Source organism: Scardinius erythrophthalmus, assembly GCF_964197995.2.
Source record: "Scardinius erythrophthalmus genome assembly, chromosome: 9".
Lineage (NCBI taxonomy): Eukaryota > Metazoa > Chordata > Actinopteri > Cypriniformes > Leuciscidae > Scardinius > Scardinius erythrophthalmus.
The window spans coordinates 9,872,617-9,895,726 of record NC_138229.1 but is presented as its reverse complement, the minus strand read 5'-3'; the positions used below and the strand labels follow the sequence as shown (position 1 = coordinate 9,895,726).

Genomic DNA, 23,110 nt, shown 5'->3' with positions numbered 1-23,110 from the left:
ATCCAAGTCATTTTGTGTCAAAACTATATTTATATTGTCAAGCTCCGAAAAGGAAATAGAGCAACATATTTTTATTTGTATTATCCTTTTTCCCCCTACTATTTTTAACTTTTGTCGTAGCCCAAACTGGGTCCACACAAGAAAATCAGTCAAAAAGATTGTCAATTACACATTCACTACCAGGGAAAGTGACAATGAAACTGTCTATGCAACAAAATTCAATTCAAGTTTTTACTGAGCACTCAACTGTGAAAAAAAACAAAACAATATTTAATGCTTAGTGCATTTGTTTTATTTTGTAGAGAGCTGCTTTTATATGAAGCGACAGGATAAAATGGTTGGTAAAAAGAAAATCTGACTGACTGGCAATAAAGATTTTCATTGTCATTTACATGTGTGATGCATTTTTCATAAGCTTAACTACACATCAAATCACAGGTAACAAAAAAAGGAGAAAGGAACTTCATGTTTCAGAATATAGATTTAATCACACATACATCATGCAGTCCATCCAGAAAAAAAAAGTGTCATCAGTAATTTCATCCCCTCTCACTCTTTCCCTTCAACCAGAATCTTCCAATAACACTTTGTACTGTTGGAATGATCCAGTGGCTTTGTCCATTGGTGGAACTCTCTGTCAATCAGTCATGGAGTTACTATTACACAGTAATAAAAAAATTAGCTATTTATTTGAAGTTTTCATTAAATGTGTGGCATTCCCCATGAACATCAATTAATTATCCTTCATGCACTGAAAAGGGACGAATTTAGGGCTAATAACACAACTGCGCTCTCAATGGTCCTTGTGACGTCAATTAAAGGTATAAAAACACCCAGAAAGCAATAATGACACTGAAGGTTGTCATGTCCTGTAATTCACAATTCATAAGCTTTCTTTCAACAATATCAGGAGTGTACAGTCTAAATAAAATCATTTAAGGCTAGCTTCAATAAAAATGATCCACATTCCTTGAACCTCTTCTTAAAGAGAGTTAAAAAATAAGCAACACTTTTCTGCAATGTCCTCTTGGAGATACAAGTTAAGGTTTGAAACACAAGCCAGCCCATACCATCATTCTGCTAAACTGATTGGTTGATCAGTAACAGTGGCAGAGCAAGCAAGCAATGATGTCACGTGAGGACTTCAACAGATGTAAACTGACCACAACATACAAATCCAAAACATTTAAATATATAGTTATGTATTAAGGATACAGGCAGAAAAGTATGAATAATAGAATAATCTTAAATATAGACAATAACTCATCAAATAAGAATTTTGATATGCAAGGCGTGATATGGGCGAAAAGCAGGACAGGACAACCTTCATTTGTTTTTGTTAAAAAAAGCATTTGCCTTTGCAACCGCATGTTTAAATTGAGACACAGCATTAGCCTGTTGTGTAAGGCCTGGTTCCTCATGTCTACAATCCTCTCCACCTTCCCCTTTACAACCATTAGTTACTACAGAAAGTTAAAACCATGGGGTTTCAGATCTGCACCTGTTCAGAGTACTTTCACACAGGAATATCTGAGTTTGTAGTAAAACGGGCGATCTGCTGACGAGCACGCTTGCATATTCTCTATTCAGGTATTTTTCTATTCAAGCTTGATGCAGTCTAGACGCTGACCCGTATGAAGTGAAGCCAGGAGCGAGATCTTTTGCACAGTTATCAGGCAGTAGTTTTAACACAGGTTACAGGTGTGCAGAGAGCAGCTGAGGACTGCAGGTGTTTGGACACATTACAGCTGATAGCACAGGCTTCTGGGCCGTGGTCAATTGTTCACTTTGCTTACGTTTATTTCTTGATTTCCTTGTTATATCGTGTTTGGTGCACGTGTGAGTGCAATATTCATAAAATAATTTGCTTTGGAGGGAAAAAAACAAAACAGATGGGAAGTGGAACTGTACAGCCTTGAATATTTCGATTGGGACGTCCCCCCATGTGCACCAGCAGGAGGGATTATGTTAATGGAATGACATTTCCATGAAGACTTCTTGCATTCTCGTAGCTTCGGTAGTGAGGGAAAAAAACTCGTCTTCAGCTAAAAAGACAAGAAAAGAAGACAGTGAGAAAGCATGATTCAATAAAGTTGTGCTAAACAAACCAAGGGATTTTCATACTCAACAATCCCACTCTGCCCATGAGGATGTTCATACTGTACTTTCATTTATTGTTCGTTAATGTTAAACAATGTAATTTTTATCTTTAAAATGTAAAAAATGTAAATAATGAATACATCAATCCTAAAACGTGTTTTTGTTTTACCCTGATTACCTATGGTAAGCCTATTATAAGTGTTTATATTTTAGATCTGACGGGACGGTTTTCGCGGGAAATTACGTACATACGTCACCCGCCCGTGTGTGTCTTGTCATATCCGTAAATAGAGAACATTTGATCTGGCTACCTAGAGGTGTGTATGGTGTGGGAGTGTCATAGGTTAGTTGCCACAACAAGCGCACTAAATTCGAACCACAGGGGAATCGCCTTAAAAAAAAAAAAAAAAAAAAAAAAAAGGAGAAACAAAGGAGAGTCTGCTGGCAAAAAAGAATGCAACAGAGCTCATAATAAAATGAGAATCGACATTGGCTTTTTTAAAAAAAATAAAAAATGTATAACCATTATCTGGAGTATTGTCTAGGTGGAATATGTGGCTACTAACCAGCCCATTAAACCTGCTGGTCTTGAACCAGGAACCATTAATATCACTGGCTGCGGCAGGATAACGTCCTCACTGCATACAGTTTACAAAACTACAGTGAAGTCTGGCTATACAGATACAAAAAAAAGATTAATTGATAAATTGATTGTTTATTTTCTAATTATTGTTAATTTGAATTTTTATTATAATTTTTTTTAAAATAAAAAAATCTATTGTTACATTTATTAATTGTAATTACTGTTAGACATTATTATTATGTGAATTAAATTGTCAAAATATTTTCCAAAAACCTGCCTGTCAGAAAAGCTTCAAATAAAATGACAGCAAATGTGATGGCATTATGGTCTTCCTACAAACAAAAGCCCCAGATTCTCTCTTACGAACCTCTTCTCTTGTTTAGCGCCTCCTCCTCTGATGGGCATAGGTTGGCTGTTCTGGTTGAGGACGCCGACTCCACCGCCTCCACGCAGCACATTGGGGTGTGTAGGAGAAGCTACAGGTTGCTGTCCAGGCCTGATGGGTTTAGCTACAACCAGAGAATAGAGGCAAATCGTGAAAGAAAAGATCACGGTCACTAAAATCAACTTTTTCATTTTTATAAGGCCAAATTACAGACACCAGACATTCATTTTATTATCAAGGAGAGTTGTGCAGTCACCTATCTGTGCGGAGTGTCCTCTGCGGGCCATGTTTTTGGCTCTCACGGCCTCTTTGATGCGGTCCACCTCCAGCTGGTAGCGTTTGCGGTCGCGGGCTGCGTTCTCTTTGGCCTCTTTGAGCGCCGACTCCAGAGCCTTCACACGCTCCGCTGTTGCCCGCAGACGCTTCTCCAGTTTAGGAAGCTCACAGCGCAGGTCAGCATTATCACGCACCAGCTAAAGAATAAAGACAGACAACATTGTTTAAATTACCTGATTTATTCTTTTTCTTCATTTAGTAAACTGTATTGTTGTTTTGAAAGCATAATTGACTATAAAAGGGAAATATTTAAGTAAGAGTTTATACATTTTGATTTTGAACTGGTAAAAACATTTGCTAACATGTGTGAATCATTAAGGGGACCTTTCTGGTTTGGATTTACCTGTTTGTGAACCTTGGTGAGTTGTTCTAGATTGTTCTCCAGGAAAGAGATCTTCTGCTTCTGAGCAGCACTGCCGCCAGTTTCATCAGAGTCCATCTCTGCACTCTACACACACACACACACACACACACACACACACACACACACACACACACACACACACACACACACACACACACACACACACACACAAAAAAAACAAACACCAAGTCGACTGCTTAGTAAGAAACTAAATATATGGATTTACATTCGACCAAAATGGCAGAATAAAGTTTACTTTCAAAAAAATAACAGACACAGTAGACATGAAAATTAAAGGATGATTTACAAAAAATCCACTCCCACCTTTTTAACACGAGTAGCCAGATCCTGAACAAACAATTTCCTGAGGTTGTGCAAAGTCTGCAGCTCCTTGGCCTTAAATAGATAGAAAATAGCAATATTTAAATGTACAGGCCACATGATGGCTACATCATGTGAATACAATTGTCATCTGTTGTCCGTCTAGTGCTGAAATGAGGAATTGCACTCACCACAGTCTCCTCCAAGCCTTTTAGATCCTGTTTGGCCTGTTCCCTGCGGTCCTGCATCAAACTGTAATGCACACACAAAACCATTAAAACAGCACATCACTAAAGACAAGCAATCCATCAACAACTTTAATTTAATATACATTTCAAATAAATACACAATGCAGGTGTATTAATGCTTTGTGCAAATATTCCGGCACAACTCTTCAGATGTACAACAGAAACAAGGGAGATTTCGCTCATAAACAAGGTTTTAACAGCTCAACCTCTACAATGAGGAAGATGAACAGAACTGACTGTGCTTTACATACGTGAGCTCATGTAGTTTGCGGCTCTTCTCCTGGTCATTGGATTTGAGTTTCTCATGTTCCACCCTCAAACGTTCCTGCTCCAGCATGATCTTCTGATTTAGACTAGAGAGAAAGAGAGAGAATTTATTAGCTACTGCTGTATTATTATTACTGCTGTAAATCAACTATTAACTCTGATGTAAAGCTATAGATTAGTTATGACTGTCATACATCTTAAAATCAGTCAGTATATTAACATGCACTTTAAAAGTTGAATTTCCGACTGATATTGCTTTATTTTGACTGAAATGTGTATCGTACTCTTGAAGTTCAGTGATAAGTTTCTCTTTGGTTTCCAGCTCGTCTCTCAGGCTGCTGATCTGTTTCTGATGGGCCTCCCTGTGACTCTGGATCTGCTTCTCAACAGCATCCTAAACACACAAACACTCGCATTAAAATTAAAATAAACATCCAAACTGAACAAGCTCATTTTTATGTGTGTATACACATTTCTTACCTTCACCTCATTGGCACTCTGAATCTCACTCTCCTTCTCCATTGCATGAACTTTCTCTGTGGCCACAAACACACACAAAATATTAGAAGCACAGAAAATTACAGACCGTTTTGAAAAAGTACATGTAGATGCATGATATTTATCTGCATGAGTCTGTGTACCCTGTGCGTTGATTTTGACCAGCTCCTCATTAAGGGAATCCACGTCCTCTTCCAGCTGTCTCTTCTTATGCTCTACGTTCTGCAGATACTCACTCAGAGATTTAATTTTCGCCTCATGCTGCAAAACAAACATCTATTTGTTAATATAAAGTACTTGTTACTTTATTCATAACTTTATTGTTTAGTAGATTATAGTACAAAGGTTTGCCATGTATGAAAAAAGTGTTTTAGGAGGCAGTATCCAGCAGAAGAGTGTGAAACCGTACCTGTGAGATGCGTAACTGGCACGCCGCAAGCTCCTTCTCAGATTCATCCACCTTCTTGTTGCTCTCAGACTGTGTGTTTTCCAACTGCTTGCAACGTTTGACCATCGATTTGACTTCTGACTTCATCTTACTGATATAGAGTCTGGCTACAGTGAACTCTTCGTCTATAAGACCACTGCCTTCATGCTGCTGCAAAGACAGAGAGAGATTACTCAATATTGTTATGCTTTGTTTAAAGTAAAGTTTAGTCCAAAAATCAACTAATTATAGTTATTAAAGCTACTATATAAAGTTACTAAATAATAAGCTATTAAAAGGTGGTGTATAAGTCTTTGTTAAAATCAATAAAGATGGCATCATATTTGAATAGACACTTTATAAATACAGACACTTGGTTATAACAACAGTATAAATACTGTGGTGCTATTAAAGTGCCCCTATTCTGCTTTTTCAGATATAACCTTTCATGTAGTGTGTAATACAGCGGTTTGTGAATGTAAAAGTCTGCATTATTTGCATAATGCCAGCCTTTGGTCTACATTGGGTGCCTGTGAACATGATCAAATTTGACCTGCCCTCAAACTGTAGTTGTAGCTGAGGCCTGGAAAAGTTTGGTTCATGTTTTCGACATCAAGAAGTGCCTTCTGTGCTGTGAAAGTAAAAAGAACTTTGCATGCACTTCCAAAGGATGAGGACTCGGATAGATATAGTAAAAAGCGGAAATTAATTTATGGTAATGGGCGTTTAGTTTCTGACACGTGCTGTAAGCAGTAGACCAATCACAACAGACTGGGCCATCTGACCAATCAGAGCAGAGTAGTCTCGCAGAAAGAAGTGGTTTAGTCTGAATACTGAATCCTTTATCGAACCATTTCAGACACTGAAAAAAGAGGTGATGCTGCAATGTTTATCATGAGAAAATTAAGTGTTTTTTTGACCTTGTAAACGTATAATAGGGGCACTTTATATAATTTCTGTTTAAGCATCAAAAACACAGCAACATTGGTTCAAACATTGGTGTGAGTTTGGGGGCCGGTCTATCAGACCAATAGTAAATGGGGGAGTGTTTAAAATTTAGTTTGGCAATTCTACTTTAGCAGAACTTACACACTTCACCTTAAATTTTAAAAAAAAAAAACCTGTCATTCACCTTGATGTCATTGTTGCCCACAGCAATGCCAATCTCAGTCAAATCTTTGAGTAGTGACGACATCATCTCAGTTACCCTCTTCTTCTGGTGATTTGCCATTTCCTTCAGTTTCTGTAGTTCTGAGTCTATAGATGCCAGGGTGCTCTGAAACAGAGAGCGTTTTAAAGTCAAGTTTAGTGTCATTCTTCACACAGCAGGCCGACCGTAAGCAAAAGACTGATATATTAATTAGCCCTTCCGGCACTTACAGATTTCTGACTAAGTTCCTCACTGAGTGCTTCAAACTCCTTGGTTTTGTCCTCCACCTCCTGACTCTTCTGATCATAGTTGACGGCAAGCTCCTCCAGGGCCTGCAGCACCTCCTTCACCTCCTCTTTAGACGCATCGTTCTCCATCTGCAGACGATTCAGCTCCGCCTGCAGGTTATCATGGTCTCGCCGTGACGAGGCCAGCAGCTGCAACACACACACAAACATTTGTGAGCATGAATATACAGTGTTTACCTACTAATATTCATTTACATATGTGCACATGAGAGCTCACTAACCTCCTCTTGGTCCAACATCTGCTGCTTAAGCTTCTCCACCAACTGAGACTGCTGATTAATCTCTTCATCCTGGAGAGAGATGAGATGAGAAAAAAACAAGCTCTCATTGAAGCTGAATATGTTTGTGATAATGAAAGTCTAACATCATCTTTATGAAAACTGACCATGGTTTAACAATATTAATTATGTATAGTGCCTGTGGTCCTTCTGTGGAATTTTTGTAGATTCAGGGTGCTTTAACACTAGGTTCGATTGCTACCCCGCAGGGCTACTACAACGCAGGAGAAGGCAGCAAAATAGATGGCGTCACTCACATCACTTTTATATTTTGGTTTTTATGAACCTCTGATTTTGTTTCAAAAGTGTCAGCACATAATGGCACTTGCGTCTATCTGCCGCGAATGTACTGCAAACGTTCGAAAGAACAAGGGAATACATTCTCTCTGCTTGCAGTGCACTTGTCAGGAAAGTGAGTGAGAACTGAAAACATACAAAAACACAAACGGTTCACTTCTGAAATTTAGTACGATAGCGTTCATATCAGCAGCGAACCGCACTGGAGTTCACATGAACTGTACAGCCCAGATCAGCCTTTCAATGCAGACTTGGGGTCAGTTCACGTGTGCGCAACCCAAGTTTGGAAAACAGCGTTCACATCATTCAAGCAAACTGAAATCTGATGTCAAATCGCATCCGGGTGCGAAAGTGTGAAAGCACCCAGAATCATTAGATAGATGACAGAAATCTGCTTCATTTTTATGTTACATGCATGTCTGCACCTTGTCGTCAAGTTGCTCGTACAGTTTGGTGAGTTCAACCTCACATTTCTCCTTCTCAGAATCGGTGAGTCGGGCCCCGAGCATTCCTGGCACAGGCGGCATGCTTGGTGTGGATGCAAATTTATCATTATTAATCGTGTTATCCAGCGCCAACACTTCAGCATTAGCCTTTTCCTTATCGTACTGCTCCTCTGCAGGTACTGTTTCACCTGGAGGACACACAGAGAGGACCTTGAGGTACTGCAGAGGTGCACTTTCAAAAGTTCAAACCTAAATATAATATTTCAGGACAGTTATTTTTATTTTTATTTTGAATAAAAGTTATGTACAATGAATCATATAAATTAAAGACTCAAAAATGCAAAATAGAAGCATTTCACAAGTGGTTTTAGACTGGATGTCAATGCATAATAAACAAGTGTTAAAAAAAGTTTTGAATGCAATAGCAAAACTGTTTCACAAATGTAATATAAAAATAAATAACTATAAAAACAAATGGCCATCTGACCGTTTCTCCAGCGGTTAAGTTCATTCTCCAGCCATGTGATGGTGTTTCGCAGGCTCTTGTTTCGTTCTTTCTCCCTCTCATATTTCTTCTTCCATTGCTCTGCTGTCAGCTCCACATTCACACTCACTGTGTTCTTAATGGTCTTGGCTCTGCAAACACACAAACACAATCACAGCTGTACACCTCTGGTGTTTTTCTCCTCACACCGTTGTTTGCATAAATACATTGAGCTTGTAATTATTCTTGCATAAATGACACCAATGACAGTGACACATTTATTATGAATGGAGAGAAAAGACTAAGTGATAAAGTTGGACAAATATGAATGCATCTCCTCACCTCTGTCCAAACATAAGAGTGGATTTGGTCTCAGCTTCATTGTACGAGGAAGGAGAACAGCAGATGACAATGGTGGTCCTGCAGTTCCCACCCAAAGAATCCTGCAAGATCCTTGTCATTTTACTATCTCTGTAAGGAACATATGCCTGAGAAAGAAACAAAGAGAGATTCCGGATAGAATTAGATCAACAGACATTAATAAAACAGATTTAAATTTGTGATTAAGTTTCAGGAGTACAACAGTCTTTACTCAAAGGCATTCCCAGAAGACAATTTGCAAAATTGCGCTCTTTATTGATTTAAAGAAAATGTTCAAAATTTAAAATGTACTACTTTTGATCAACTTACATTAATTAAAATGTTTAATATTATAACGGTAAATGGACTGCATTTATATAGCGCTTTCACAGACCTATGGCCACCAAAGCACTTTACATATAGCCTCACATTCACCCATTCACTCACTCATTCATACACCGACATTATAATATTATAATATCTATAATAACAATATGTATTTAAATGTAAATGTATGTTCCAGATTGATTCTGACGCCTGAATTGATATCAGATTGTGTCTATGATAATAATATGTTCCGTTTTTAATATATACACACACAAATTTGTGGGTCAAATGCATTGCCCTCTAAGTAGCTTCAATGTAGCATGCAAGTTTTGGTTATGCCGGGTTCAGACAACACGATATTAGCCGATATTGGCCCGATCTGTTTGACATAAAGTGTCGTAATGATTTGCCAATGATGGGCCAATGATTTTATTTTGTATAGTATGTCATAGCATGACATGCAGCATCTGTGTCCCGACAGAAAGAGTAACATGTGTCACATCTGTGACGTTGCCCTATAGGAGCACAGAAGCTCTTCCGTACACAGCTTTCAAACATGGCGAAACTAAAGAGGCGATGGCATTGGTGCTGCTAATTGGAATTATGCAATGAAGGAAAGGTTCGTTGAGCTATGGCAACAATACTCCTGCCTTTATGATGCTTCCTCAAGGGACTACCACAACAGAGTGAAAAAAAGATAAATGCTGGTGAACGACAGTGGAGGTGCTTTAACAACACGGTGAGTGCTGGAATAAGTATTAAGCTAGCAAGACAGCCAGTACAAAACACGCCACTTCGGTAGCCATTGTTTGTTTACACTCTTGTTTCTAGAAGTCGCTTATTCTGACTTCTCAATGGACATCACGCACATCGTTAAACATGGCAAGCAATGTATGTATGACATGTTATAACTGTAACATCCACGACAAAAATAATTGCATAAACTGACAGTGAATATTGTAACACAAAAAAAATATTGTGTGGTCTGATCCCAGCTTCAATTTAGCTTCTCCAATACAGCTCAGACTAAAATAAGGCCTTGCAGCACAGAAAAGAGTTTGCTCGCTCAGCTGGTCCTGAGTAGCCTGACTACGTCAGACTTCGTACTTCCGCTCAATTTGATTTCGCTTCTGTACTCAGTCTGAGACAGCGTAATAGCTTTCCGTTTTCCTCCGGCCTGAAAACAGCCGACCAATCAATGAACAGAGGGCGGGCTGAGAGCCGTGATGACGTAGACACTTCACATTACTTCACATAATCTGCAAAAGTCGTTCACAGCCATGTTCACTCCGGTATTTCGCTCGATGGTTTTGTTTTCGCATCATACATGTGTTTACAGTGGAAGTTAGATACATTATGTGATTGGCTTACGGATAACCAATGATTTTAAACTTGAGACAAGCGCCCCCCGCGAGAAAGAAAACGCTTTTCTATTATGCCATTCCAGACTCTGTCTACAAAGCAAAGCAAAGTAGCAGAGTTTGGTATTACCAGGCTAGGTCCTGAGTATCACAGCTTTAAACTGTCCAGCCTATGAAGAGAACACATGGACTGCTGTGTACTATGAGCACAGTACAGCTGTGCTGCCCATCATGTGAGGAACACTATGTTTCCAGTCTGGTCTGGTCTACTTCCCACCAAATCTTCACTGTCAGTATCATACTCAATTTTTTACTTGTTCTTTAATTCTGTATTGTATTTGATCAAATCAATTAGTGATAATTTTAAAGATGATTGTATCTAAAGCAACTTACAGTAACAGGGACAATTCCTACGGAGCAATGTGAGAACTATACCACACCCAAGCTAAAATTAATGACATTATTTTGAATTACTTCATATGTTATTTTGAGTTGTCCTTTCATTGGTTTTACGCAAGTAGCATTATTGGTCATACTGATAAAGAACAGAAAACTGAATTGGACAAAGCTGAAGTGAATCTCTGAACTCATACAAGCTATCCTCACTGCTCTAGGAGCCAAACACTAGAAACAAAGAGTGTACAGATCTCATCTAAAAGCCTGTGAGCATGTCTGCGTGAGTATGTGACTCACCGAGCCCTCGGCTAAGGCTGATATCACGTTGCCCAGGGATGACAGAGACTTGTTGATGTTTTTGGCTTCATCCAGTACTGCGCCTTCAGCTCCTGTCTTACTGACCTGTGAGAGAATGCAAGAGTTCAACACACTCTGCTCATGTTTTACTGAACTACAAGACTAAAGTTTAACACACACACACCTTCTCGCTGCCAGCCAAGTCGACCAGGTAGAGTTTCCCACTGAGCTTCTGTTCTGTCTGAGTGTTCTCCTGCTTCACATTGATCTGGAAGATACTGTGACTCCTGGAGCTGTGCTCATTCATGTCTAAGACACACACATAGACATTATTACAACTATAAATCACACCTTACATTGTCTGGATAATTGTATTTTATTCTCTTTATTGAATATATTCTTTGTTTTGAGTCTGTGTATTCATACTTGTCACAGCTACATGTCTGTTAGATTTGCCCTCGTCAATAGTGTCCATCACTTCGTCGGGACTGCAAACAAATCGCTCAGTGCAACCCTAAAACCAGGAAGACAATTATAACAAACAACTTATATTCTCTAAAGATAAGTGGCATTTACCACTTGGCGTTAAGATTTTAATGGGACACTGGTGCAAGGTTTCAGGAACTCACCTTGACATAAGGAACCCTGTTTTTGTCTTCATGTACAGATAAATTAGTCTTTGAAACTACAAGACAAAGATAGAGAGAAAAAAGATATTATGGCACAATGAAAGGAGCATTATAATTTTACCTTTGAATTTGAGATCATCTTAAAATGATTTCTGATTATGTTATGTTTAGATCAATTGGTTGGTAGATGTGAGGCTTAGAACCACTTCCACACTCACCATCCAATAGGTCCCGAATCTTATCCAAGTATATCTCAAAATATGACACCTGTCAAAGTTAAACCATACTATCAAGAGAACGGATCCAACTTGAAATGATGCAACAAGGTTCCAATGAATGAGAAGAAAGCATAAAAATGAAAGATTGTGTAATTGCAATAACTTACTTTAATGTGGAACTCCAGATTTTCATCCATAGAGTAAATGTAGTTAAAGATGTCTTGTACTATTCTGGGAATAATTCCCATTGCATCTGTGTCATGAAGATTTCCCTAGAGAACAACCACAATACCTCAGTCATAAAAGTGGAATAAAACAAGCAATTCTTCACAACACTACTTGCCTAAAACAGCCAGTTTGCTCCACTATTATGTTCAGTTATATAATACCATTCGAAAGTTTGGAGTCAGCAATATTTTTTTTATGTTTTTGAAAAAAGAATCTTTCACCAAGGCTGCATTTATTTGATCAAAAATAGTCAAAAACAGAGCAATTGTTGAATATTACTGCTATTTAAAAGATCTGTTTTCAATTGTTGTTTTTTTAAATGGCAAAGTTGAATATTCAGCATAATTACTCCAGCCTTGCCCTTTAGTGTCACATGCACCTTCAGAAATCATTCTAATTTCTAAATGCTTTGATAAAGTTTGAAGAACAGAATTTATTTGAAATAGAAAACTTTTGTAACATTACATATTTACTGTCATTTTTAATCAATCCGTGCTGAATATAATTGTACTGACCTTTTTTTTTTAACGGTATATTATATACTGAACACTTTAAGCCTCAAACAGGTTGAAGGTTTTCATTTACACTGATTTTCACTGTAAAGCAGCTCTGAAGTCATTTGTATAGTATAAAGTGTCATGATAATAAACTGAACCTGATTATGAATAAATTCACTTCACTGCATTACACTTCACTGCTATCAAACAACACTAAAAGATCATCCACAGATCAAATTTGGAAAAAATAATCTCATGCGAGTATGTGAAAGTAAGTTTGCACATAATTCTTGACTTTTCACCGTAGCTGAGATATTTCAACATTTCTCACTCACCTCCATTGTGTGCGTTTTGCCTGATGACGTCTGACCATAGGCGAAAATGGTACCGTTATATCCACCAAGCACATCTGTGGGAACACATTCATGATTAAGACTCATTGCATGTTCTGTCTTTTTGCTTTGATTCGGAGGTCTATCATGAGACATGTTGCTTTTACCTTTGACGATTTGTTGAGCGCAGGCCGTGTACACTTGCTCCTGAGACGTGTTGGACTGGAAAACTCTGTCAAACGCATACGGTTTACCCTGTAGAGAGGAGAAAAACAAATATAAAATTAAATGCATTTAGAACCATTTAGGACAAAGTACCATTAGATCATTTCTTTTTAGGTTTTCAAGAGTTTACCGTCACAAAACATGGAACAGACTAAATTGTTACAGAATATAGAATTCAAATGCTTGAACTGATCAGCTGACAAGCAGCGAGGGAATGACCAAATATATGGCCAGTAAAAATATGGCTTTTCTCATCAAATACTGAATTGTACAATTAATTAAAAACTCCAGCATTAATGTAAATAACATATGTGGGTATGAAACATCACAAAGGAAAGTGGTACTACACCGGTGAGAAAACCATTCATTTAACTTGCTCCAAGTTCTGTGTCCTAACGTAGCACTACTGTAGCATACTCGTTAGGGCCTGAGCACTGATGGTGTGAGGACCCTATTGGAATTGCTCCGTTTATTAACCTTTGTGTTTGTGTCTTTTTGTGCTACTCCATGCACTTACATTGTCTTGGTAGACAGTTTTGACAATTCTCAATGTAAAAATGCATATATTGTGTCAGTGATGATTACATCAGCAGGCAGCAAAGACCACATGCCACCAACAAATTCATTATCACAGCCAACAACTTAAAGCAAATCCTACTGCACCTCCTGAAGAACTGGCATGATGGGATTATTTTTTTCCTTTAAAGGCAAGGTGATATCTATGGCTGAACAAAGAACATATTTATTATTTTAAGGACTGGGGGAAATGGTTAAAAAATTGCATTCAACAACACAAGAGGGTGAACGCCCTTTAACAAAACACAGATACCATCCAATCGTGGTGATGGTAGCCTAATGGATAAAGCTCTGGACTGCCAACACAAAGACTGCAGATTCAGCTTCTGCTAAAGTGCAAAGTGACTAAGAAAGATTGCCAACTCTTTGGCTCCAAACTATAAGCTCTTCCATGGAGTTTGGGCTGAGGGGAAGTCAATTAATGCCTTACTAACATAACACTTTTTCAGAGATTTCTGGTAAATTCAGACACGCAATAAACAAACTTGCATCAAAAGGACACACTTAAGACCTCCAGGGACAAAAAGAGCAGGTCAGGACCAGTCCAGTACTGGAACAAATTACACAAACTAGCACACCCTTCCAGCCATCATACTGTACAGACAGCCACTATGACACAACAATTTACATTAGCCTAATTTTCTCACCGGATCAAAAAAAGTTTAATCTTTGACTACTGTGCTACCTTGTTTTTATGCAGTCAGCGCAATGTCAAACCATAAGTGTCCCATATCTTTGTTGAGACAAGAAGAAGCCTACATAATTGTTTAATCATCAGATTATGGCAGATTCATTTAATCAAATATTTTTTTTTTTAAAGTTGATGAAAATTATCAACGAAAACCTACCCACCCTAAACAAGAACAAAACAAAAACTTTAGACTACAAAATTAAATGTTGTTATCAATCAACATGACAATGCATGACAAAAAGAAGGCAGTCGTTTGAAATATCCGGCTGAATGACTGTCTTATGATGTCCAAAGTCTAGAGGGAATGACAGGGGAAATAAAAAGTTTAACAGCCTTTCCCGAGCAGGGCCGCTGGTTTACAGTCTGTAAAATGCTTTTTCTGTAGCCGCAAGTATTAAGCCAGTTAAAATGTGCAGATTTTAAATATCGGCAAATGAGCTAAAACCAGTGGAGGAAAACTAGTGACTGCCAGAAAAAGCATGTTCCTGAATTCCATGGTTTCCCAAAATAAGGGTTCATGAGGGAACTGCAGTGGGTTAGTGAGTTGATAAAGCTAATAATTAATTATACTGAATGTAAATTTTTTTTGTACAGACTTCAGAAGGATATCAACGTCAGAAACAAGTGGTATGGTTTTATTTTAATGGCGTTGAAGGATTATATGTTTATGTCACAAAACATTTTGTTTTGTGAACGAGGCAGAGTAATATAGAGTTTGCAAATAAACTTTTGTTGAACTGATCCAACTGTACTGTATCTGACAGCAGCTGCATCACAAACCTTTTCATAATGCTTTGCTTTGTCTGTAAATTATGGTTTTATATGGAGAATGTTTTCAAAACACTTACTCGCATACATTAATAAGGGGGTGTTGATACTGTTTCCTATGCAGTGATGTTAGCGAATCATAACAGTGGATGTTTACTGACAAGCCTTAAAGGAGCCGCCCTTTAAAACAGATTATTTCAGACAGAGGGTTCAAAATTTTCGCATTTCTATTTGTTTTGTTATTTTGCAAAAATAAATAACATTATAAGTGAATCTCAAGGAATATTAAAAAAAAAAAATAAAAAAATCCACGTCTTGACCCCCTTTAATCATTTTATTCTTGTTTTTGACACTATTAATAACACAATTAAACATTATTATAAAAATAATAAATAATACATTCTATAATATTATAATTATTGTATTTGGGCCATTCTACAGAATTGGTGCAAAGTCAGAGTTGGAAACATCTTGAAATTTTTTTGTTTTTTCCCACAAATTTTGCATGTATGCAAATTGTATAATATCCAAGGTATGCTTTTCTAGTAATTGTGCAGTTAATTCTCATATTGTATTTTCAGAAAATGCTGGAATATTTTCCTTCTCCCCAAATTTGTCACTACCGAAACACAATATTAAATAATTTATTAAGAAGGCTTATAATGACCTATTAAGATTTTGTTTACATCTACCTTATAAATATATATTTTTTCTATTTTTAAAAAACATTTTTACTGGTTAAATCAATAAAGATTATAATTTTAATAATATTTTAAGTGTGATTTATAAGATTTGTTGTATTTTGAACCCAATCTTTCTTTGTAGAAGGCATAAAGTTTATCGTACTGATTTCAAAGTTAAGGATTCATTAGTATTAATATGCATTGAACCAAACACTATCATAACATCTTAGTTGATAATTCAATATACTTTATTTTTGACAAAACATCCCATGTTACGGTAGTGACTGCACATTTTTGGTAGTGACAGTAATGTTTTGGTAGTGACCACAATAATTAGTTTGCCATGGCTGAATCAGACTGTCCACATTTTATGTTAATATAAATAAATAACTATGATGCACATATGCAGTCAGTACATATAGCAGACACACATCTGACAGTAAATATCTTATAAGAACACCTAGAGCTATTCTATATTTTGGGTCTTGAGGTGCAAGTGAGAAGAGGTATGCTCATAGATTTTTCTTCCTAAAAAAACAACAACTTACAATGTAGACTCAGAACCACTTTGTTTTATTTTCACATTTTCAACATTTTGTTTATGAGTTATTCAGATAAATCTCCAGAACCACTGAACTCTGTGTGTGTGTGTGTGTGTGTGTGTGTGTGTGTGTGTGTGTGTGTGTGTGTGTGTGTGTGTGTTTACATAATACATTAATTTCAGAATAATTTTCCTCATTCAGATAAATCTCCAGAACCACTGAACTGTGTGTGTGTGTGTGTGTGTGTGTGTGTGTGTGTGTGTACTGGTGTCTGATCACCCTCACTGGAAGTGCTAGGTGGTGTGGAAGCCCTGCAAAATGTCTCCATCTCTTTTTGTCTTTTCACCATCATCCTGTGTCTTTTCTGTCTTTTCCTCCATGCTTTTCTGACATGTCTTTGCTCCCTGTCAGATAATTCACTGAGACTCTTCAACTTTCCTTCTTCCCTTCGTTTCTTATTTCTTTCATTTTCTTTCCTTAAGTATTCCTCGTACTTCACTGGGTCTTCCCTCAACCTTTGTTTGTATTCTCTCTGTCTCTCTGTTGTAGTTTTTCTATTTTTTTTAGGCATGTTGGTGTTTTATGTCATTCTCCTTGCCAAGTTAATCATAGAAATTAACATTACTGACAACAACCTTACACCTAAGCTAGTATCATGGACTGCAACCTTAAGTAATTGTAACCTCATCACATTACAGAATTTTAACAGAATATTGCATTCTAAAACACTACTAAAACATACTACAGTAGTAATTATTTGCATAACTGTACTAAAATGTAGTTTATTCCTCCAAATAAAGGATTATGTGTTCCCTTTTGTCACTACCAAAACAATGTCACAACCGAAACTTCAAGAAAATGTTTCGGTTGTGACTGTTTTGGTAGTGACAATTTTAGATAACTTTTGAGCCTAGCTCGAAGATGCTAATCAGCACATGGTTACCCATCACTGGTCAGAACAGTTGAACACATATAACAACTAAATTTTATGGAATAACATCCCAAAAAAAATTCTCAATAGCAGAAAAAATGAGTTTGGTAGTGACATTCCTTAAAGTTACACACAGATTTTTAGACTTTAGAACACATTTACCTCAAAATGATGGGATCAATCTACTCACCATATAGCACATGAGAGAGAGGGACACAGGAATATTTCCTGATCAAAAATGTAGGAGTGTGGTTAAAATCAGTCTCAGCCAATGGACTACAACATTCACTGTTTTGGTAGTGACATGAAAATGCGGGACATGTTTTTTTAGATAAAGTTTCATGATTTAAAAATAAAATATAAAATAAATATTTTTTTTAACTTCATTTTTAAAAAAAAAAAAATATATTTTTTTTAAAACAAGAATGGAAAAATTTGCAAAAAATTATTCAATATCATTTTCACAAGTTGAAATTTAGGGGTTAGGGTTTGGGACAGCCACCTCCTAATTGAAAGTAGCCCATAAATTATGATTTTATATATATAAAGCTTACTGATATCTTAAATATTATTGTGGGTTTCAATAGATAATTGAAGGATCTTAGTAAACATCTAAGATTTTAATAATTAAATGCTTTTCAAATGTGTTTTTTGGATGAGGGACAGCAGTTTGCACCAATTCTGTAGAATGGCCCATTTATGAAGTTACATACTGTCGCAAATTTATTTTCAAATTTGTTTTGGGAACCGATAACGAAGTAGAAAAGTGCCATTATGGGCCGGACACAGTGCTGATACAGAACTGAGGCCATTCTCCTGTGAGAACAGAACATTTTCCAGAGTTCTAATTGAGGCACTTTCTTACCTAACTATTTTCTCATCTCACTTACACATACACAGAGTCCCAGGGGCTGCACAGGGTGGAGCGCTCTCTATTTCCAAAGCATTATCTCACCTTCCTCTAGTGCTCACACACACTCTTTTCACTTAAATTACAGTGGATAAGCCTGAAGGAGACTCCAGTTCCTGGGCATTCTCTCACATTGTCTACATACACATAGAAGAGGAGTATTAACAGAGTGAGGAGTGAACAAACACAAACATATCCGTTTCAGAGCCGGTCTTTCTGGAAAGTACACACACTCTGTAACCACCAGACAGGAATTCTTGATCCACCACATTATCATAAAAGATTTGTGAAATTGAACCAGATGTACAAGAAAAACTGCTCTATGAAATCATCATTATTTACATTAAAAGGGATGGTGGTCACTCATATGATTGAGACAGCTTGCCACATAGCAGGGAGTTTCCTCCGAGTACTCATGGGAGGCAGTACTTTCTCAAATTGTATGAGAAAATCCATAGTACACAAATAAAAGAACGCAAAGAAATATTACAAAATGTGACATAAAAAAAAAGTGGATAAATCGCAAGTTTTTTTTCTAAAGGAACACTGTCCTTAGTGGGGGGGGGGGGGGGTAATTGAGAGTGAATGGGGAAAAGTCACATGAGAGGAGGCAGTGACTCAATTGCACCATGATTGGCTCACGCGATAAAACCCACCTCTTGTTTTTGTGCGTGTTCCGCAGTTGGGAACCAGTCTGAATTAATAAAATGATGGCGTTAATGGGAAGGGTAATTAAAAAGTAAGTAAACAGCTCAGCCACTTAGATATGGCCGCTTTATGTTACATCAAAGTGAGCAAACAGCTTTCTGAAATTAAAGGTACATCTCCGTGTCTGTGACCAGAGTTTACCAAGCTTTATGACTAATGAAAATAAGTTGACTCTTAAAAAGAACAGCTGAACATCAGTTCACAAATAAAATGTATTGTTTAAATTGTTGCTGCCTTTATTATTTTGGAATAAATGTAAAATGCTTAAAACACTAACTTGATGAGATTTATACTTGGTTTAAATAAATAGAACATTAATTACATTGTTAATGTAAAAATACAAAATATATATTTTTTAATGTAATATTTAACCCGGAAAATGTGACAACATTAAGTAACTGGGACATAATTTACATTTGATGTTTTGTTTTCTAAACTTCAGAACACCACTGCACACTGATGTTGGCTTTCAAATGTCATTTGTCATGCCATGATGGTTTAGTGAAAAGCTTCAGAGTTTATAACAGAATACTGAATATAACAGGCCTGTCATGTTTGAACTGGGTTTAAAGATAATCTAAGCACAGTGACAATCGATCAATCAATTCCCCAGTCCCCACCCATAAATAAAAGTAGATCCTAGTGCAGCACTATGACTCATGTTTCTCACTGTACATACGGATCGCACCAGGAACATCAACATCTCTACTGGTTCCTTTTAAAAGGGACATCACATTCAGGTCTTTGGTTCAATAAAAACCCATTAAAGTTATAGGCTAACTGAGCCTTTATTCTCATTTCACCCAATGAACAACCTTATGTTCAATTTCACCTGTAATTTAGACACATAATGTAACTATATAATTAAGTGCATATGTGACTGCTGATGTTATAGAGCTGGGGTTTTCAAACTAGGGTCCGCAAAACTCAAAATGGGCCACAATAGGGGGGCATAACATGAGAAAAATAATTATTTTTTACAAAATTTAACCAAAGCATTTTTTTTTTAAAGAAAACATTTCCCCTTTTTTTAATATACAATTTGCTTTTTGATTAAATATAAAAACATAAAATTTAATTATTATTAAATCCTTCTATAAAATTGACAAATTTCCCCACACAAATTAATATTTATGAATGAGTCTGGCCATTAACATATAATGCTTAAAGTAATTTTTTATGAAGGGAAATATTGGAAATTGGATCATATTTGGGGGTTCTTGATACCAAAACATTTGAAAACATTTCTGATATCTCAGTAAGTTATTTACAAACGCAAATGTGGAGTTTCCTGCTCATTCAACATCTACACATAACAATGCAATTAGAGGTTTGAAATGATCATCATAACCTACAATGTGCAACCAATCCGTATCATGAACCGAATAAATAAACAAAATAAGTTTTTGCTTTTTCAAAAGTGTAAAACTGACAGTGTTTCCGCGTTGAATGTGCAGGTGTGGCTAACACGGTTAGCATGAAGCTGATGAGGAAACGACACAGAAATGAACTAAATTAATACTTATATCTGAATTAAACCGTCGGTTTCGGGCGGCACCGGACCGGAGGCAGTGGCTGGTGTCGGTGTCAATTATTCAGATTAACAGGTTGTGACAAATTCCGGTGGTACTGGGCTGCGGTCATTAGCATTAGCCGCTCGCGCGAGACCAACCGAAGGATAAACTATATAAAAAAAAATAACCCTATCCCAAAATAACACTCACCCCAATCACGACGCTGTCCTCTCCCTGAAATTTCGCTACGTATTTGTCCCCTCTTGTCACCTCCGAGCTGTTTAACGGCCTGAAACGGCACATGACTTTAATGGTGCACTCCGCCGGGTCCGCCATCTTCCCCCGGTTACCGAATCACGAGAGCACCGGCCAGAACACACGCACACAAACGGATACAGACACGGACGGAGGGGTGGGGACACTGCCTCGTTCCGAAATTCCGGCCTGGGTTGTTGATTCCTGGCCCGTGTGACTAAGCGCCGCGTTGGAGGATCACCCGGCCTCCGGTTCGGTGACGTCACATCACGCCCGTCATCAAGAGCAAACAGAAAATAACAATGATATCCTCCTGAGAACCAGAACTTATTTTTGAATTACAAAACTTTTGTGAATGAAGTTTTTTTTAGGTCATTACATTGTTTGGAGTATATAAGAAGCAAATGGATTAAATACATTTTTAAATAATTTTTCCCTATGTTATGCTATGTCCTCTTTATACCCATTTATTTATTTATTTATTAAAAGACATATATAGGCAGAAACAACGTTTTTGTTTCATTCACCAATCAAGTTTTTTTTTTTAATCCAAACTTTGAATAAGGATGATTCTCAACTGTGAAAGATATAACAGAATGATTTGATATACCATTTTACTTTATGCAATGCGTGTAATCATGGCCATAAATGCCATTCTCGTTCTATGCAATGCATCTATACACTGTATCTAATCTGCATGTTAATGTGTTTTGGGGGGACCATGATACAAGACGTGTAATAATTGGAGCAAAAATTGGGAATATTTTCATAAGACTATCTCATATTTCATAAGATTAATGATATAAGGTGTAATTTCTTTCCATAATCAATTCCCTATTCACTTGTGTCTCCAAAAATGCCCGATATGCTGTCCTAGTGTCCATATAGTGGACATGTATAAAATCGATTTCATAAATGAAGTCATATTCTGATTTGAAACCCCATAACAATTTCCTGAGATGTTGATTTCTGACAAACAATTTGAAAATTAGTCAGATTTAAATAATAATTACAAAATATGATCATATTTCCACAAAAGTGCTAAATTTGATAATTCAGTCATTTTTAAAGACCAAGGAGAGGGAGTTGTCATGGTTTCACCTCCAAACATTTGGTATCTCTGCAAAGCCCTGAATGTGCTGCTCTTTACAGGACATCCAGATTTAAAACTGTGATGTATGCTGTCAGAGAAATTCTACAGAGGCCAAATGTCTATTCCTAGGTTTCAGCAGGATATATTATTATAGTAAACTCATATGTCCTGCATGAGAAACATTACATCCACAAATGAAAATGTGATAATTGTCTAATTGATTGTCTTACAATTCAAAGACAAACTTTCTCTGCTTCTTTTTATTGAAGTAAAATCTGAGTTGTTCAACTGTTGATCACACTGCATGTTTTCTGCACTTTGTTTCCTATTTAAACAGAATGAACAGCAACACCTTTGACCTGCAAGGTTGTTAATTCATAACTAAGATGTCATAAACTCAGATTCCAAGTTTAAATAAGTAGGTCAGAATAAATGACATAAAGGCCTTTGGTTCTCTCATTTTTTTATTTACAGCATTGACAGACAATATGAATATTATTTGTCCTATTGGTTACAATGAAGATTATTCATTGTTGTTATTCTTTCATTCTTACGTAACATTACAACTATTATTAGATTAATGTGATAATATTTTACTTATATTTTTATTGATAATATCACATGCTATATATTAGGGCTGCACGATATTGGGGGAAAAACTGACATTGCGAAATTATTTAGTTTTTTTGTGTGATATCTATATTGCGATATGAAAACAATTTCACCTGATGATTTGAATAGCTCTATTTGTAAAGAATTAATCATTTTAGGATGACTGGGGTAATTTTGTAGGGTATTGCATCTGTATAGAAAATAATAAATTACAAGCATAGATGAATATAATAGAACAAAGACAGATGAAATAAGCAGTGCTTTATGTTTTTCAGGTAAATTAACTATTCAGGTACAGACATTGAATAATCAAATGTAAAATTACACTTCATAGTCTTCACTGTATAAATTAAATAGGATTCATATAATTAATACAGTTTATTTTTGTTAAAGCAACAAAAGTGATTTTCTCTTTCTCTTTTGTTGTTTGATTAACATTGGTGACACAAACAGTTGCAGGTATAT

The 23,110-nt window shown here is 36.7% G+C and overlaps 1 protein-coding gene across 2 annotated transcripts; it reads right to left on the bottom strand.

Moving 5' to 3' along the window:
• Positions 1-271: 271 nt before the first annotated feature.
• kif5ba (kinesin family member 5B, a) lies at positions 272-21,221 on the bottom strand. 2 transcript variants are annotated; one of them, XM_081374226.1, is made up of 26 exons: positions 20,896-21,221; positions 13,305-13,392; positions 13,141-13,214; positions 12,248-12,352; positions 12,081-12,129; positions 11,863-11,918; positions 11,660-11,747; positions 11,418-11,542; positions 11,234-11,338; positions 8,835-8,980; positions 8,496-8,644; positions 7,988-8,196; positions 7,209-7,277; positions 6,910-7,116; positions 6,662-6,805; positions 5,512-5,700; positions 5,246-5,363; positions 5,085-5,140; positions 4,889-4,998; positions 4,589-4,690; positions 4,281-4,341; positions 4,093-4,164; positions 3,748-3,852; positions 3,325-3,541; positions 3,051-3,192; positions 272-2,045 (listed from the first exon to the last, which is right to left on the bottom strand). In XM_081374226.1, exons 1-26 carry the CDS (start codon positions 21,019-21,021, stop codon positions 2,042-2,044), a joined length of 2,916 nt encoding a protein of 971 aa, XP_081230352.1. In that variant the 5' UTR covers positions 21,022-21,221; the 3' UTR covers positions 272-2,041. The 2 variants fall into 2 exon arrangements, with proteins under 2 accessions (XP_081230352.1, XP_081230353.1); XM_081374227.1 differs by having other exon boundaries at positions 273-2,045; positions 5,512-5,697.
• Positions 21,222-23,110: the final 1,889 nt, after the last annotated feature.